We start from the raw sequence: 19170 nt of genomic DNA on the forward strand, positions 1-19170 counted from the left end.
GCAAAAACATCTGGTTTCATATTTTATTTCATGCTTAGTGAATTCCGTTTCATATTTAGCTAAACTTGAGTCCACTTCCAGCATCTTAACACTGGGAACTGAACTTTTAGATTTAACAAAAGTGGAATATGGCTGATCCCTGTGTTGGTGCTTTGTTCCTTTAAAATACTTTTAAAAATGACTCGACTTATCACTAATTCTAAATCCAACTGCCATACCCCAGATTCAGGATTAGTGGTAGGGTTAGTCGTTTTTTAATACTATTTTTAAGCTTGAAATTAACGATTTCTAAATAAAATCGACCACCATTTTTTTTTTTTACTAAGTGAAAGTGATAACAAATTTAGAGATAATTAATCTTGCAATCAGTTTCAATACTTTAAAAGTATATAGGTTGGTAGAAAATTTAATTTTTTTATGTTAAGATCTCTGTTCTATCAACTACACTACATGACTGCTAAGAAAAAAGAAATCTGTTTTGCATATAAATTTAACTTAAAATGATTCTAACGTTTTAGGACAGTTGGTACTTGTAAAAAATGCGAACTGTGTTGAAATAATGTTGCTATTTAGAAACTCATTCTTAAAATGTGGAGATGGGGACTTTTCGTTTTTAACTTATTCTGTGCTTTCACTTAACAATGTAATAAAAACGATTATCGTAAAAATTGAATTTAACTTGAAAAATCCTATCTAAAAAATAGTACACTATATATTCTGCATAGGTACCGGATATTTGTTGTTGTTACCCTCAAAGAGTTGCAACATAGCTGTTCAGATTATATTTAAACTATTGCATGTTAGTATAGTCAGGGAAGTAGGAAACGGGGAGGAAATTTCAGAGTCTAGCAGTTTGAGGGAAGAATCATAGCGACAAGGGTTGGAACCTGGCCGATAGTACAAGATTTATTTTGATAATGATTTTGTTAAGTAAAATACCATCTTGAATCCCAATCTCATCTCTAAAGTTCCAAAATGGTAAGAGGTAGCTAGGTCAGTCAACTAGATAGGCCAGCCAGACATTACCATATTTAGAAGTTCTTTTAGTAAGGGATCTTGCAATGTCTCAACTATGATGGTCTTTATTCTGGTTGGTGAAAAATTAAAGTTATATTGTGGACATTGAGGTCAATTCCTTCAATGTGTTTGCTAGGTCTAGATAGTACTCACTATAGGCAGTCTGCAATTGGTACTGTTTTTCCAGGTGTTATTTCACTATGAAATCATATCCTTCCACCTTCAATAGCATTCTCACAAGTCTTGGAGATACTCATGATAGATTTTTTAGTGCTATCGATTATTATGGCTTATGATGTGTAGGGATGGTTATTTTGTGACCCCACACATAATAACATGTCTCTCTCAATATTTGAGTGTTGAGTTTCTGGACTTGACAGTGTGTTACTTGCAATACTGACATCCCTTTTTGTAGCACAATAGATTCTTTTTGGATCAAAATATTGGAGTGTCATATTTCTTCTGATCTCTTTGATTTCGTCAAATACTTTCTGTTGCTGGGATGACCACATGGAATATTTCTTTTAGGTATCAAATCACAAACGAGTTTAGTCAAGCATACAAGTCGTGATGACAATTTGTTGAGGTAATTAATCAATCCTAGAAAACTGATGAGCTGTTTTGCATCCTATCATCTTTAACATGCTTTATTTATAAAATGTCATTACAGGAAAAGCAATAAAAACTAATATATTTAGCTAAAATTGCTCCCAAATCGTTCATCCATACATTTTTTCGCACTTTCCTCAATTTGAATTTTTAAAAAATTTGCACAAATATTAGTCATGGTAAAAGTAAATTTTTCACGCATGCTCAGTTTGTTTTTATAAAAATTGTTCAAGATAAGGCATGAAGCCATGTAATGTAAGAAGATCTAAACTAGTCAATAATAAGTGTTAGATGGAATAGATTCCGACCCAGAAAACAGCAATTTCCCCCATTTTGTCAGAAACATCACTCATGGCCTATGAAGACTAAAGTACAAATAAGAGAAGTGAGTATTACAAGAAGCTTATTGTGCCGAGTTTCTAAAAGAAATGCCCAATTATCCATGTGCTAAGTTTCTCTTACCCAGAATCTTCCTCCGGTTTTGATGACAAAGTTGTTTTGCCCATAAATGATGAACAGTTTTCAAAAATATTTATCATGAATAACGTTCCTTTCTTTTCAGAAATCACAAATATTGAAGAGTGTGTTTCATCATGTGGAGAGTTTGGGTACTACCAAAAGAGAATGGTGGCCATTCTGTTTGTCTTCATCATGTTCTGTCCTTTCCAAACAATGAGCATGGCATTTATTGGGGCAAACGTCCCTTTCTTTTGCTTACCACCCGAATACAACAGTTCTCGGATTCCTGATGGGATTAAAGAAGAAACATTTTTGTCAACCTTACACCCACCTGGAGATTTTTGCCAGGTGTATAATGTCTCCTTAAACGGCACATACTATGCCAATGTGAGTGGGAATGAAACAATCAGCGCCTGTAATCATGGAAAAATATTCAGTAAAGGATACAGATCTTCAGTTGTGTCGGAGGTAATTATTTCAAATGTATCTTAGAACTTCTGCAGTTTATGGACCGTGCTGTAATAATGTTATAGTACCTTTTTTTACAACAAAACAAAAGGATTTCTTCTCCACAATAAATTAATTTTTAAAACATTTCAAGAAAATATTTCACAAATAAATTATTTTAGTGAAGTGTTGAAATTTAAGTTTTTAAACTTACGAATACCGTTTCATGCACAAAAAAAAATCTGTCATTCTTTTCTCTCTCTGACACGTGAGTTAACTATACGAAAAAAAATTTGTCTTTTTCCCACTAACATGTGAAGTATGTACAAAATGACTCAGTGAGCAAAAAAAAAAAAACTTCCCTCCAAATAAAGAAATACGGGCTTATGCACAAATTCCTACTATGCAAATTAAAACACAATTGAATTTGAGCATATGTCGCCATTTTTATGACACAATTAAATTTGAGCATATATCGCCATTTTTATGACACAATTAAAACACAATTGAATTTGAGCATATGTCACCATTTTTATGACACAATTAAAACACAATTAAATTTGAGCATATGTCACCATTTTTATGACACAATTAAAACACAATTAAATTTGAGCATATGTCACCATTTTTATGACACAATTAAAACACAATTGAATTTGAGCATATGTCACCATTATTATGTCCTATCAGTTGGGTTTCCAGTTTTGAGCGTTGCACACGCCACTCTTGTCCATCCATGCCCAGAGTTGTTGATCATACTCTAGTCGAAGTTCCGCAGCCACTCGATATTCTGGCACTCCATTACGCAGTCCTTCAGGTGGGTGGTTTTCTGGCCATTTCCATGCCACTATCCATGCTCGCTACTGATGGTCAAACGTAATAGTAAAGTCCAGTTCATTGATGAAGATAGCTGCACACGTGGAAACTTTCCTGGCCTCAATCTGAACTGCATTTGTACATCCAACAGTGATGCCTCCTAGTGCTTTTATCACATCGATGCCTGACAACAGATCGAATCCCGGTGGTTCACCACGCACCACCAAAGCCTCAATTCTAACACAGTCATTACCGTTTGTTGAAATAGTGACTTCTCTTCCGCAGCACGCGTGGGATGAGCCTCGAATAGTCAGGACGTCCACTTTTGCTGTCTTCCAGGATCGACATTGATTTGCATCTATTATTGCCATACACAAGAAATTCGTTATGGTCTATTAATACAAACTTAACCCTAATTAGCAGCCATTTGGACTGACATTTTTGCATAAAAAGTCACCTACGCAAAGGAAATAACTCTGTTTGACTAAGCGATTCATCATTTTTTTTTTTTTTTTCAGAAGAAAATTGAGGATATTGACATCAAAGCAATATGAATGCTGAAATAATATTATTTAGAAACCCATTCTTAACATGAAGGGGAGGGGAGGAGCTTTCTAACCATTCTGTACTTTCACCTTACAATTTAATAAAAAGATAATGTAAAAATTGAATTCAACTTAAAAAATCCTATCTAAAAAAATAGCATGGTCTGTAAAGTACGTAAATACCAGTATCTTCTTAATTATTTTTTTTTTTGTCATAAAAATAAAAATCTATCCATATAATCCTCAAAGTGAGTTTTCAACTTTTTAGCAGGATTGCACTTTTTGTAATTCAAAAAAGTCAAAATTCTTCCTTTTTTTTTTTTTTTAAAACCAATTAGATCACCCTGTCATATGAATAAGACATTAAATTAATTTTTCAACTCTATAAGATAATATATGATGCTTATTATTCTAAAGAAAGGATAAAATTCATTTATATTCATCAATTTCTCCGAGTTTCAAGTCAGTAGTAAAAAATTTAGATACCCTGAGATTTAATGGATTTTGCTTTACTCGGAATTCATCACTTATAAAGGCCCAGTTACTTTTTTCAAAGTTCAATGATGGCCTGGAGTATGTTATCAGCAGACTTTCAGAATGAAAGCTGCCACTTTTTTTTTTTTTTTTGTTGATTATAATATGCACACACACACATGCAAATAGTTAGATAGATTTCCCTCTTTGTGAACCGCTGTGTGCCACATTCTGCCAAATTAAGTTTGAAATGCATTCATAAATCTTTTGAATGCTTCTTCATTAATAGTGAAATTTGAAAATCAAATTCATCATTAAATAACTGGAATAGGGTTGATATACCATTAAACAAAACAAGCAGTCAACTCATAGGTGAGAGCTTCTAGGAGATTATACCATACACACCATGTAATGAATCAAATGTTAACATCATTAATATTTAACAGAAATCTACTGAAGACTTTTTTGAATAAACAACAGAACTGTGAATAAGAGTTTACTTATGTGTTACAAAGAGAGAAATTATGAATGTCCATATGAAATAAATATATTGGTTTAATATGATGGTTGTTTATTTTAAATGAATTAAAAAAAATAAAAACTATTTGGATGACTATTCTCATTTTGATTTTTATATTCATGACGTTTTGGCTGATGTAATTAATTGAGTTAAGAACCATTCTTGTAAGAAAAATGATCCAAAAAAGAATAGCACAAGAAATAACTGAGAAAAAATGACCCGATTGCGAATATTAAATGTAGTTGTTTCAATCCAAAAATTGATTGTATCAATCCAATCAGAGAAGCTTTGAATTATAAAGAATTCCAGGAAAAAAAAATGCTAATGTTAATCCAGTTAGGATCAGAAGCACATAGTTCAATTTTTGTGTCAAGATAAAAAGCTATGACTGAAAATATCAAAATGATTCAGAATATTGTGTACGGCGATTCTGATACCTGATTGGTTTGTTTTTATCACTCGACTATAAATATAATCGTTCAAATCTTTGGGATCATATCCTGAAATTATACCAAAAAGATTGGCACATGATCGCTGATCATCATTTAGGGCAGCTTTTCAATGGAATGAAGTTTTAATAGATTCTCCTAAAGAAGTTTGAAGGTTACATCGGCTGAAACATTTAGAATATATAAAAAGAATTATCAATCATTAGCTAAAATTCATCAAAATAAAAAGACATTTTTTTTTCTTTTTCTTTGTCAGTTTGGATTAGTGTGTGAAAAGAAATGGCTAAAGAGTACATCAAAATCAGTATTTTTTGCTGGCCGTCTGGTTGGAGCCATTGTCTTTGGCCAGTTAGCTGATAGGTGAGTCAGTTTTGTGATTCCAACAAAGTTCAAGTTGTATTTTTTATAATTACATTCTTTTTTTTATTCTTAATACTTGATTTTTTTAATAATGCATTTTTTTTCTGTATAGAATATCTCATGAGAAAGCTTGGCTATTCAGTTTTTCAATATTGTCATTCCTGATTTTAACCCCTAAATAATTTTCCTATGGTGAAGATCCCTACAACTCCATAACATACCCTAGGTTTCTAATATATAAAATTAAGGCAGTCAGATTTTCTAAGTTAGACCTAAATAACATTACCTCATAAATCGATATTTAATTTGGCCTAGACAATTTTATTCATTATTGTTGTACCAACAAAAAACAACTTTTTGAAGAAAAACGGGGGGGGGGGGCTTTGCTTTAGTTTCTTTCAAAAATTACTTATTCCAATCTGGAAGAGTAATAAATTGGAGATATTTTTCGCTTATGATTTTGAAAAGTCAGCTTATGTCAATAAAAAAAAATGATTTATTTATTGCAGACTATTATTATTGTTTCACAACGCTTCCAGGTGAGAATTGTCTGAAGATAGCAGTTTCAATCCTATCCAAAGTCAGCCAGAGGTTTCCATGGCCAAAAATTGAATTCCAATTAAAATAATATTTTTAAAAAATATATATTTCATCGTTTCTCTTATTAAATAAACAATTTTTTTAATCCCTAAATAAGTCAATTTCTTTTTTACAATTATTTGACTAACATGACAGTAGATAAAAATTTCTTTGTTGGTTTACTGTAATTATGCAATCAGCGGACACATCATCCATGAATGGTGTCTTTAAGCATAATGGAAATGATTTAAGGGAGATAACTCCTATTTCAACTTAAAAATTTTAAATAAGAGTCATCTCCCTTATATGAACATTTTTTTTTTTTTTTTTACATTTCTATATAACTAACATCATATGTGACTTGCACATAATTATTAAATACTAAGATGACATTATTGGATTTCATATCATAATCATAAGTTAATTCTTTCAAATTCTACAAAATATTCATTGAATGTAAATCAAAAACAATCTAAGTTTAAAATTTTGATAAATTTTTCAATAATTAAAAAAATCTGTCAAAATAAATTTTCCTTTTGCTTATGGAAATCGCTCCAGATAACGCATAAAGCCACTTGATGTAAGTAGCTGACAAGAACAAGAGATGCCTAATGGCTTTAGTCTTGAAAAGATCAAAACTATTATTAGGAGGAAAGTAGTCAGCAAGAAGAGTTCTACAAACCTACAGTTGCTGAAATAGGATGCTGTATTGCAGTGAATTGATAGACCACTAGACCAACAAGTTAAATGTGCTGAAACAAAGGAAGCAGGGACTAGATCAGACAATTCTTATTAAATATTTTAATAAGAATACAAAATCATGTCATGTGAGACTGTACTTCCACCTGACAGCGTAAGAATGGGCCAAAATCTTACCTAGGTTTGCGGTTTATTTGTTATTTTCCTAAAAATAAACGCATTCTCCAATTTTGAATCAATGTCTGCCCATTTTTTAAATTTTTTTTTAAAAAACAAAAAACAAAAAAAAAACTGCTGATGCTATTCTTTTTAGTATACTTTTCAAATAGTCATACTAAGAAAGCACCTAGTATTGAATGTTAGCAAAAGGGGTTGACAATTTCCATTTGAATCAAGTCTGTAAAGACTGAAGAAAAACAGCCAAGTTGCTCAAGAATTACATGCATAAACTTTGCTAACTGAATTCTTTATTTCAGTAGTAAGTGGGGAACTTTCCCCTAAACAGGTCAATTGAACTTATATTAAGTAGAACATCATTTTTCTTTTTTCGTTGAGAGTAAACAATGCATTGTAGATGCGTTGTCTGCAGCTCTCATAACTCTCGCTTCTCCTAGTTTGTCCCTTAGTCCTCGTTTAGAATAAGTGATTTTTCTGACAAAGAGAAGAAAAAGCTGTAAATTTTCTATTTCTATTGTCACTAATAAGGGTGCTGGAGGTAAAGAAAGTTCATACTGTGTATGTAGAATTTAAAAAGTTATGGTATGAAAACATTAGCTTAAAAACTATTTGCATTGTGGTGTTATCTCAGAGCATCAGATCCACGCATCAAATTTTGACAAATCGGAAGTTAAAATTTTGTAAAAATATTTACCATAACTCAATAACTTTTTATGGTCAAAGGTCACGTTCAAGGTCATATATAATGTACGACATCATTGGCCACAACTTGGATTAAGTAGTCACTACATATGGCATAATCACATTGATACACTGGTATAGCATCATAACAGATACTACACTGTGATCTTGGCCCGAAGTATTTAGCTAGTGTTGTTAAAATAAAATGTACACTTGATTTTAATTTATTTTAGACCAGCTGTTTCAAATTAGGTTTCAAGAAACTTTTATCAACATCTGTATGCGATTTCATAAGTTGAATATAAGCCTGTGTTGCATAGGAGATTTCATATTGGGGAGATGGCGCTGATGAGGGGGAGATGGCGCTGATGAGGGGGAGATGGAAGAGAGAAGAGACATTTATAACATTTTACAGTCTGTGGTTTCTTATAACATATTTCGTAGGAGAGTTGAGGAAGGGTGATCAGTTCTTATATCACCAGAGGAAGGGACAACTCATTACATTATTACATTAGATAGAGAGGGGGACATATTTCTGAGATGGAGAGGGGGACACATTACTTAGATGAGTTATACACAAAGTTCATTATAAAGATGAGTGGGAACAAGTTCATATAAGATGATTTCACATTACCTTCAATTTGGCAAAATGACGACACGAAGACGGCAGTTACAAAAATATGAGATGTTCTTTTATTCCATTTGACCGGTCGAAATGATGATGGCATCCAGAATTCAAAGTCGACTACATGATTAAAACTTTCTCCCTTGCTTCCAAAGGGACCCTCCTCTGACCATGTCAGCTCTGTCTCCTATCTTCGTCTCCAACTCTGTCTAACTCATTTTCAACTCTAGCTCCTATATTGAGAATTCATTTCTGCCATGACGTCATACGTGTGTCCAAAATCGTGATCGACCCAATGTGGCCAGAACATGCGTGGTTCGCACATGTTTCCAAACCATTTCTGCACACAAAGAATGCAAGTAACATTTTGTTTAGCCGTGCAGTTACTTGCCACGAATCGTTGCCATATTGTTTAGATGTAATTTTATTTATTGAAATAGGTATATCCGCGTACTTCATAACTATAAAAATACTTAAAAACAATATATATGCATATGTATGTTGCATAGGAGACCATATTAGAGAGAGGGATGGATGGTGACATTCATATATTGATGAGGGGGAGATATATTTATACACATTGAGAAGAGGAGAGAAGAGAGAAGACATTTATACCTTTGACAGTTCTGTGGACGTTCCTTCTTTTAACATATATTAGAGTGGAGAGAGATTGATCAGTTCTTTAACACCGGAGGGGACAGTCATTACTTAAATGGAGAAGGGGACACATTTCTTAGATAGAGAGGTGGAGACATGAGTTATACACAAAGTTCATTATAAAGATGAGTGGGAACAATGTTCATATAAATGATTTCACATTACCTTCAATTTGGCAGAATGATGACACGAAGACGGCAGTTGCAAAAATATGAGATGTTCTTTTATTCCATTTGACCGGTCGAAATGATGATCACATCCAGGAATTCAAAGTTGTTTCTACATGTTTAAAACGTCCCCCCTGCGCTTCTAAAGGGGGACTCTCCTCTGATTCAATCCGGACTCGACTCTGGTTCCGTCTGTCTCCCGTCCGTCTGTCCAATCTCACTAAAACTAGCAAACTATATTGAGAATTCATTTTCTGCTATGATGTCATGTATGGCTTCAAAACGTGCCACACACACGTGGAAACTCATGTGGCCTAAACATGCATGGCTTACACATGTCCAAACGATTTCTGAAGACAAAGAATTCTTACTAACCTATTTTTCAATATGTTTTTAATTTGCTATTGTTCGTTATTTTCTCTGACTTTATTTTAATACAGTTTTCATAAAAAGAATTGAACTTCCTTTCACAACAATATATCTAACTATTTTATGTGAAGCTGAACAATGTGAATTCCTTTCTGAATCTATTTCCGAACCTTGCTTACAAGGTTCGAGTCTCGGTCTATCTAATGTTTTTCTTACTTACAAGTAAAGGGCTCTTTTTCTTGTAACACCTGTAACATTTTTAATATATGTAGAACGTCATTTCATAATCATTTCCTAAGAACAGGAAATTATGTTAGACATCAAAATCTGAATTATTATGAAAGAAGTCTAATTAAATATATTAATTATACTTATAATTTAAAATGATAAATAATCATAAAGAAATGAATGTTCACAAAATGTATAACTGTGAGACAAGATTTAAAAGGCCTGGATCTATCTGCCAGATTCAAGGAAAAAGGGTTGATGCTTAATAATGATGTTGTTAATTTTATTAAATTATCACCATGAAAACTACAAAGGATAAAATAGATAACATTCAAAAAAGGAGACAAGAGAATACATTTTAATGAAAAAGTAAACACACTGAAGAAATGGACAAATTCAAGGGGGGAGCATAATTACTGTGTGCCTTTTTTGCTAGCAGTAGTTGGAATGAAAAGGGTGCGTTTTTTTGTCTCCAGATCTCATCTCTATTTCCTGTTTGAGTCGCAAAGCTGCAGTAAATAAGGGCAACACAAGTTATTGAAACTATTGCAATAACTAGCTGTTTACGTTAAAATATACAATAAAAATGTATTTAATAATAATAATAATATATAACTCCCTAAAAATCGATTTAGTAACCACTAAACAGCCAATGCCCCAATAGTAATTTATTTTCTGTATCAATAGTATTTAATATCAAAAACCTGGACTTCAAGAAATCATTGGAAATCATGCCAGGGTTATAAGTGTAGACTGTCAGCTCATTATTCCATGTTAAATTCTGTTTACGTTAAAATATACAATAAAATTGTAATAATAATAATAATAATAATATATAACTCCCTAAAAAATCGATTTAGTAACCACTAAACAGCCAATGCCCCAATAGTAATTTATTTTCTGTATATGCCCCAATAGTAATTTATTTTCATGATTTCCAATGCTTTCTTGAAGTCCAGGTTTTTGATATTAAATACTATTGTATTTAATATCAAAAACCTGGACTTCAAGGAAGCATTGGAAATCATGCCAGGGTTATAAGTGTAGACTGTCAGCTCAGTATTCCATGTTTAAATTCCGTTGGAGCAATTCGGTCATTTTCTTTCAGATCCTGATGAAATATGTGAAACTCTTCAGCTTAGGATCAAAGTATAGAATCTGTGCTATCATTGATCAGAGGATGAAAAATCCTTTTAGATTGTCACAAACAAATGTCTTTTGCAGCACAATAAAATAGCAATAAAAGTTTAAAACTTGAGAGAAACTCTTGTTGAGAAAACAGTGAAACAAAACAAATGAAGAGCTCATCTTACTGCAGTCTAAACATGTCTCATTAACTTGAAGACAAATCACAAATCCAAGCAGCGATAGTAATCAAAATTCTTTCTGTGGACAATTTATTATTAAATCCTCTGCAAAATTTTTTTCTTGTCTGTTTTTCTTCTGCGTCACTGTCATATCTCATCTTATAATACTGGTTAATGTCCGTGCATAAAAATTACTGATATCTACAAAAACGCAACAGTTTTAGTAACATATCATGGATGTGCATATGTAATTGCCTGCGAAATGATGTCACTGGTAAAGAAAAGAAGACGATAAAAAAAAAAGTGAACGATCACGAGAGAGATGTGGATAACGTTTGCGATAATGTGCGAGGCATGAAAGACGCTCGAGAAGATGATAACGTGAGGCACATCGGTTATGAGAGAATGAGGAAATGTTGTTGCGACAAAGAACAAGCAAGTTGGAGTTATTTCCTATTCTTTGTCTTAGTCTTCTTTGCAACTGAAACTGGATACAACGTGCGTTGGTTCCAAAACAACATTACAATTTGATCTCTTACAAATCTTTTTTTTCGTCTGTTTATCTCTTCTTCTTCTGCCTCACTGTCATATCTCACTTTATAAAACTGGTCAGTGTCTAATACATGAAATTTACTAACATCTACAAAACTCAACAGTGAGCATGTTTCTTTGACCTCTTACAAATGGCTATAGGACAAGCAAAGCATTGCAGATACTTTAAATTCATGTATTTTGTATGAATTAGATGATTTTTGCTGGCATTCATTTCCCTGATATCTTTCTAGTTAGGATTCTTTCTAGAAAGACTTTGTGTACTCTCAGTTACTTATCAGAACGCATCAAACACCATATTCAAATAAAACACTCTGTACCACATAAAAAACAAACAATTATCACATGCATTAGTATATACAAAGTGTTGCAACTAAATCTGACACACTTAACAAAGTGTAAATGAAAAACAAAGAAGTGTAAATGAAAAGCATGGTGGAACGATGGATGCATAAATTCCCTACTCGATTCTCCTAAGTCTTCTAGCAGGGTTCTGTACTTGCACACAAAGCAAAACAAAATTCACCACTTGTCGGGTTAGGGTTATGACTTCCTCTCCTCACCTAACTGCAATTCCCTTGACTATGGGTCTTGGATATGACCTTAAACTATATCCGATGGTGAGGCCTCAGCTTGCGGGCTTTGGGGAGTGTGGAGCCACCCTTTAATTGCCATTACTCCCAGATCCACTCTGACTCGGAGTGGTAGTACTTATTAGGGTCCCAACTATGGGTTAAATAGAAACCGACTTAAAAAACAAATATACTCTATTAAAAAAATTTTCTTCAAAATCACTGGATTCGGCATTAAATAACCTGAAAAGGGTTGATGTGCCGTAAAACAAAAACAACCAAACAACCAATCAAGACTGTCCATAAACTATCCCCAATTGTTGTAAACTGTCTCAAAATTCACTGCCACTCTTAAAATTGGCCTCTAAATATATCTACCTTTATGTCTTGCCTTTTGCCTGCTACACCTTGATTAACAATCCTATTTTAGTTTCCATTTGTGTACCTTGAACAACTTCCTATGTCTTTGTTCTACTGATAAACTTATTTCCTCTTTTTGTTTTTTACTTCCTCACACTTGGGTGGGTGAGGGGACATCACTTGTATCACAATAGATCCTCGTTTGGGCCAGTGGGTGTGAGTTTTGTGCAATGGATACTATCTTAAACTATGGAATCCGACATATTATGATTATATTATGCACTGATACTCCTGTGAAATATATGAACACCCAATTTCAAATAGCCACTTAATTAATAATAATCAATAAATTATTCGTAATAGATATTGCTTTGGCATTACATAACCTTAAAAGAATTTCTTTCCTAGAACTATCCGTTTGAGGAACAAAATACTGCAGGGTCGCTTCCCATCTGATTATAACACGGTCATTTTCAAGACCAATGTAAACAAATCTTTGTTGGATGGTTCTTTTAAATAATAAAATTTTGCCCAATTTTCATCATTATTAATCATCATAGTACTATGACGAGATCCCTGGCGACACCAGATGATCTTGCTTTTCAAATAGAGGAAGAGAAGATGGGAGAGGGTGTTAGGGTCAGGAAGAAAAAGGAAAAAGGGTTGCCAGCCGAAAATGTTTGACTCCGATGACGAATCACTCATGGAAATAAATAGTTATCGCTTATCACATCAGGACCGGGGTGGGATTTTTAAGAGAAAGACAATGAGAATTGACATCTGTCAACAATGAAAGGGTTGTTTTTTAAAACCTCTGAGCGATATGGAAGACAGCTGGAGTGACTAATAACTCCTAATTACATGATAAGTTAGTTGGACAGATAGATAAATAAATTGAACCTAGGGAGAGATATGGTCATGAAAGACGAAGAGAGAAAAGAAAGAGAAAATGAAAAGAATAAAATAACTCCAAAAAGGTGGAAGGAGGAATTACTGATTTGATAACAACGATTGACTTTTTGGAGTTAGAGTTTTTAGTCCTTTTTTACTGACTGGCATCGACACGTACACATCGCTCTCACCCCGCCAGGGGGGGGGCGAAACCCTCATAAGAGCTAAGTTGAAAAGCTCTTGTTCTTAGCTGGGAAATTGATTAGTGGAACAAGTATACAACCTGCATCATGAAGCTTGAATCAAAGAACTCGACTAAACAAGTGTAAAACGATTTATGAATAATCATTTTGTTTCGTTATATAAAAATGTCCCAGAGTTTTTCTTTCTTTCCCGGCCCAGCCTGAATAAAGATACAGTTTATTTCAGGTATGCCCTGACGCCAGATGATGAAGGAGACAGACTGGATCCAGCAAAAGCCAAAGTGACGGCCGAGATCGACAATGTTGTCACACGGACTTAGGGTCATGCACATTTCGCGTGCCCTGAGCAGCAGAAAGATATTTTCCAGTGACCAGTGAGAGTCTGGTCACCCTTGAGGGGTCCACCACTAGACAAGTAAGAGTGTAGCCCTGCTGGGTTGCATCTATGGTCCTGTGAGCTGGGAGTGACGAACACGGCCAGAAGTATATCACAAGTATGCTCCAGGATAGTGACGGATGCGGCCCGGCCCCCGGAGAAGAGGGGTTAGGGTTATATTATAGTACTACCTCACTGATCACTTGACACTAATCACTTACCCTCAAATAGCCTCTGAGCCTTGATAAGTGGTAATTCCTTAGTAACAAAAAAAAAGTCTGATAAGTGTAACAATTATATAGATTATGACTTTCGGTGAGGATATATAAAAAAAACTAATATATTGAGCACTATTGCTGTAATACTGGATGTTTAAACATTGTTATAATTTTTCAGTTTTATGGCATACCAACCCTTTTTGTATTATTTAACCTCAAAACAACTATACTGCATGACTGCTTTCCAGATAATTGTAACAGTCATTTTCAAGTCCAATGTAAACAAGTTCTTTTTGAGCCGTCCTCTTAAATAATCAAATCTTACCCTATTCCCGCCATTACCTATCATCATGGTGTTGTTGCAATGATCACCTGACACTCATTAAACTTTACGCTCGAGTGGTTTTTCAGCCTTAATAAGTTGTGATTACCTTGTAAAAAAAAAAAAAAATAGTTGGACTCTGTAAGCTAATGTGGAGGTCTTCATTCTGTCTTTTGTAATGCGTTTCAAGTTTGGACCAGCTCTTTGACGATTTAAAAAAAATTTCCAAATCTGAAAAGCTATTATGATGGATAAAAGATTAAATTTTCTTGCATTTGGTAACAGTTATTTGTTTTCAATTTTTTTTTTTTTTTTCTACACTTCTTATTTTTTTTCATGTTAAATACACTGCACAATCGCCCACAAATTGTGTCCCTCCTTTCTTTCTCCATGATACTCCCTCTGCTTATTATTTTGAACTTGTAAAAGATGCATGTAACCAAATGTATACAGTTTTAAACTAATAATAATATTCCCAAGATATTAACTGAAGGGATATTCCAAAGTTATTGTTTTATAATAAATTTTCATGTTTCTTTTTTTTCTTTTTCTTTCCAGATTTGGTCGTTACCCTTGTTTCTTCATTGGTTCTGTTCTGTTGAGTGCTTGTGGAATTATCAATGCATTTCTTCCATCTTTCACAGTCTTTATGATTTTATACTTTTTCCAAGGAGTCTGGCAAATCGGATCTTATTTCTGTGCCTACACAATTGGTAAATCGCACTTTTTTTTTTGTTTCTTATAACATTTTTGTAACATTCTAAAACATTTAAGATATCTTTAACTTCTTTCTTGCATCACTGAAAATTTTATTACTTTATCAGTCATGCTTACATTTTACTAGCTGTGGATATTACACCTCCATAACAATGCACTTTATCTTGACAATTATTCTGTAACAATTTATTTTTTGTTTCTGAATTTTTTAAATGAGGATTGCTTATTCGTATTATTTGGATTCTGCAGACTACTGTTCTCATCTTGAGATGCCATGATCTTAAGCTACCAGACTTAATCTTGAGACTACCAATCAGTTCCAGAAGAACACAAAGTCTTGCAAGATGAGTACAGCATAAGCTTGTCTGAGACAGAATCCACAACAGTTGATGGAAGAAACATCAATTACAGATCAAAATCTCAAACAATCTCGCCCCCTTCCTGGAAGAGTATATCACTGACTGAAGGTGAAAATAACATTCGAGATGAGAACAGTACTCTGGAGAATCCAAATAATACCAATTCTGTTTCAGACTTTTTTGAGATGAGGATTATTTGGATTACTCTTTTCACAACAGTGAATTATATAACATCCATGGCAGTTAGTGATGTTTTGAGGCAGTTACTTGGGTTTACTTGCATTTACTGGCAGACAATGGCTGGCTTTCATGTCTGTTATTGTTGGTTCCCAGCGTTCACTGTTAGCCATGACCAGTATCAACCTTAATTGGACTACTCAAAAATGAAGTCTGTCTTCAATGGCAAAACCTGGTGGTCATTGACATTTTTAGCCGGTTAGTTGTGCTTTGTCATTATTAGTCACTATGAATCATGAGTGTTGAGCCTCATCAGACTGCTATGAAATGAAATGGCATGTTTTCAATATTCATGCATAGTCATCCATTGGCGGGCACTGTTAGTTACTAATAGTTATTGACAGTGATTTTCAGCTGATTACTGTCACTTCTTGACAGGGGTGGGCACTAGTAGGCAAATTGCCTGCCTTTAATTATTGGACACTGTCGTTCACTGGCAGACCCTGGACACCCTGGTAGGCGAGCCTTTATGTGTCTTTTGTTTGAAACCCAAGCAAAACAGGGAGTACCCTATTCTAATTTATACACACTCCTTGATTTCTGCATCAAAGGCAACTGCTACTATATTTGTTCTTACAGAATAGGTTTAAATCGTGCAGTGTATAAACAAAAAATTTTTTGAGAATAATTGTTCATCTGCATTTTTGTAAAATAATAGATCAAAATGGACAAAATGTTGAATTATTAAAATGTTAGGTGAAAGTACAGAATAATGTTACATCATGCAGGGTGTAAAAGAAAGATGTTATTAAATTATGGATTTATGTGTGAAAAAAAAGAAGCCGAATTAAAAGTCTGCAAAGTTAGAATAAAAATATTTTGTTCGCTTAAAATGTTGGAATCAATTAGTGATGATTGAAGAAAGGTATAAGATTGAACAACTTTTGCTTTACAATTAACATGAGGTATCCATTGTCTCTTGAGACTGCACGGAGGCCTTCTTTCCCTGCATGTTTTGTGGATATAGAACATATGAGGGGCATTCCAAAAATAATGTCTTCTATACTTTTATTCTGCCTGAATAGATCAGAAGAGATTGCAAAATGCATTATGATAATTAAACTTCATTAAAATTCATTTCTCAGTTGCAAGTATTGATGGTATGAAGAATCTAAAAAAACAACCACTGTCATGGACATACATCTGTTTCTGATGCATTATTGAATTCCTGACAAAAATGCAATGGTGGTGACTGGTGACTCTATAGAAAAATTAATTCTGGAGCACAAAATGTGGCTTGTTTTAATGGTACCATTCATACTTTCGTAGCTCTTCAACTTTTGAAGTTAAAATAAAATAGGAGGCTTTACTCTTCTAACATCCCTTGTATTTATATCAGACGTATGCAAGTATACTTATCTAGTAGTTGGTGCTTTCTATGTCAAGTTTTATAATCTTGGTTATAATTTAGCATAACATTTTCAGTCGTCTGATATGATGAGAATGGTATGCATATTTGGATTACCATTCTCAATCTTGATAATATTTTGGAAGATGTAATTCCAAACTTGTTCTATCGCTGCAATGTTTTACAAGTACAGGGTGTGGCTGAAATACCTTCCACATTTGAAACTTTCAATTATGTGTTTCTAATGAACTTATGATGTCATTTGGATAAAAACTTAAAAACTTGCCACTTTTCCCCTTCTTTTTTTTTTTAAGTACCCTCATCAAGCAATATGGTTTAGATTAATGCACATTGTGCTTTTACTGTAGAACTGTTTTTGAAGAATGGTGAATCTGTAACTGCGACAGAGTTTTCAGAGTTCATTACAAGTTAGGATGGCATGATGCTGTTCTAGATAGTAAGTCAATACAGCTATTATTTGCAAATTTAAGAGCTATAGGTCTAGCACTTTAAAGAATGCCACTTGGAAAGCCTTGAAACACTCAAACACCAGACAGTATTTACCTCACAAACATGCTTTGGCCTTGGGATTGTCTGATTAAACTGTCAGAAGAATTCTACACACTGATATGCAGTTCCATCCGTACAAATTAATAATTGCTCAGAAACTGCATGAGAGTGATCGGGAAGATTGCATGTCAAAATGTGAGAGATATTTCTGCCGCACCCTGTACTTTAATGGAATGTGCTCTTACGAACTGGTAGTACTTCTCCCCTCTCAGTGTAAAATGCAAACTGATCTGATAATCAGCAAATCCCACCCCTTCACTGTAGAGATCTGTAGATACCGGAAACCTTTTTACTCTCATAGTTTCTTCCCTCAAACTGCTAGACTTTGGAATTCTCTCCTGGTTTCCTAACTACTGCCACACAGAAATTTCAATAAAATGTGAACAAACATCTGGCTGCTCAACTCCCTACATGATGGTCCCTATAGATATGGTCCCAAATAGAAACCCCTTATGTCCAAGTAGCAATAAGGGATGAAGAAGAGTAAAAAGAAAAAAAAAATAATCTCAGTCTTCTTAAACTTGGGACGTTTTGTGTCAAAGTCTAGAACCTGGACCAAATTTTTAATTAAACCTTTTATTTAAACAACCAAGGTTGGTTGTTTTTGTTCTATCAGCTACATTTGGGTAAACATTTTAATTATGTTATTCTTATTTATTATTGCCTGTAGTAAGAATTAAACTTTCAGCATCTAGTGACAGTCTTCTGGAGGTTGAAGGTTCAGTCCTTACTTCAGTCAATAATAACTAAGGGACCCAATCAGCACCATCATTACCAATCATTATAATGTTGTCTCACCATCCACCTGACACACATTTAACCTATATCCTCGAGTGGCCTTTGGACCTTGATAAATGGTGACACACTAATAATAAAAAAAAGACAGTTTTGTGGATTTAGAAACAAGCAATTTTGCGGAAGTTTGATATTGGGTTTGTGTTTTTTTTTTTTTTTTTCAACATTTCGGAGTTTATAGGTATCAGACATTTTTTTCAGCCAATTACCTAACTTTAAAGTGATTTTTTGGGGGTTTTATTTTTTTTTTAGGAATTAGTTTTCAGAGATCGGATTAAAAAAAATTGTTTTTATCAGACCATGTATGGAGTCGATGCCTCCGTTCAGTTTCGAAAGACAAAGGATATCCCCTGTAGGGGCAGCTGCGCATGTAATTATGTGGCAAGAGTTGTGTAATCTCCAACCACACCTCTCCTGAATCGGCACTGTTTGAGTCCAGTGGCAAGAAGTCCAGGATGACTGGAA

The 19170-nt window shown here is 33.9% G+C and overlaps 1 protein-coding gene across 2 annotated transcripts in view; it reads left to right on the plus strand.

The window, feature by feature from the left end:
• LOC145260239 (organic cation transporter protein-like) overlaps positions 1-19170 on the plus strand; it is a 77070-nt gene that overhangs the window by 35999 nt on the left and 21901 nt on the right. Inside the window, exons 2-4 of one of the 2 annotated variants that reach the window (XM_080118067.1) lie at positions 2189-2553; positions 5593-5696; positions 15238-15392. In XM_080118067.1, coding sequence (XP_079974193.1) covers positions 2189-2553; positions 5593-5696; positions 15238-15392 — 624 coding nt within the window. The remainder of the gene's footprint in view (positions 1-2188; positions 2554-5592; positions 5697-15237; positions 15393-19170) is intronic. The other variant, XM_080118072.1, reaches the window with a different exon arrangement.

Source organism: Euprymna scolopes, chromosome 3 (assembly GCF_053919585.1).
Source record: "Euprymna scolopes isolate OS-2025 chromosome 3, ASM5391958v1, whole genome shotgun sequence".
NCBI classification, from domain to species: Eukaryota; Metazoa; Mollusca; class Cephalopoda; order Sepiida; family Sepiolidae; genus Euprymna; species Euprymna scolopes.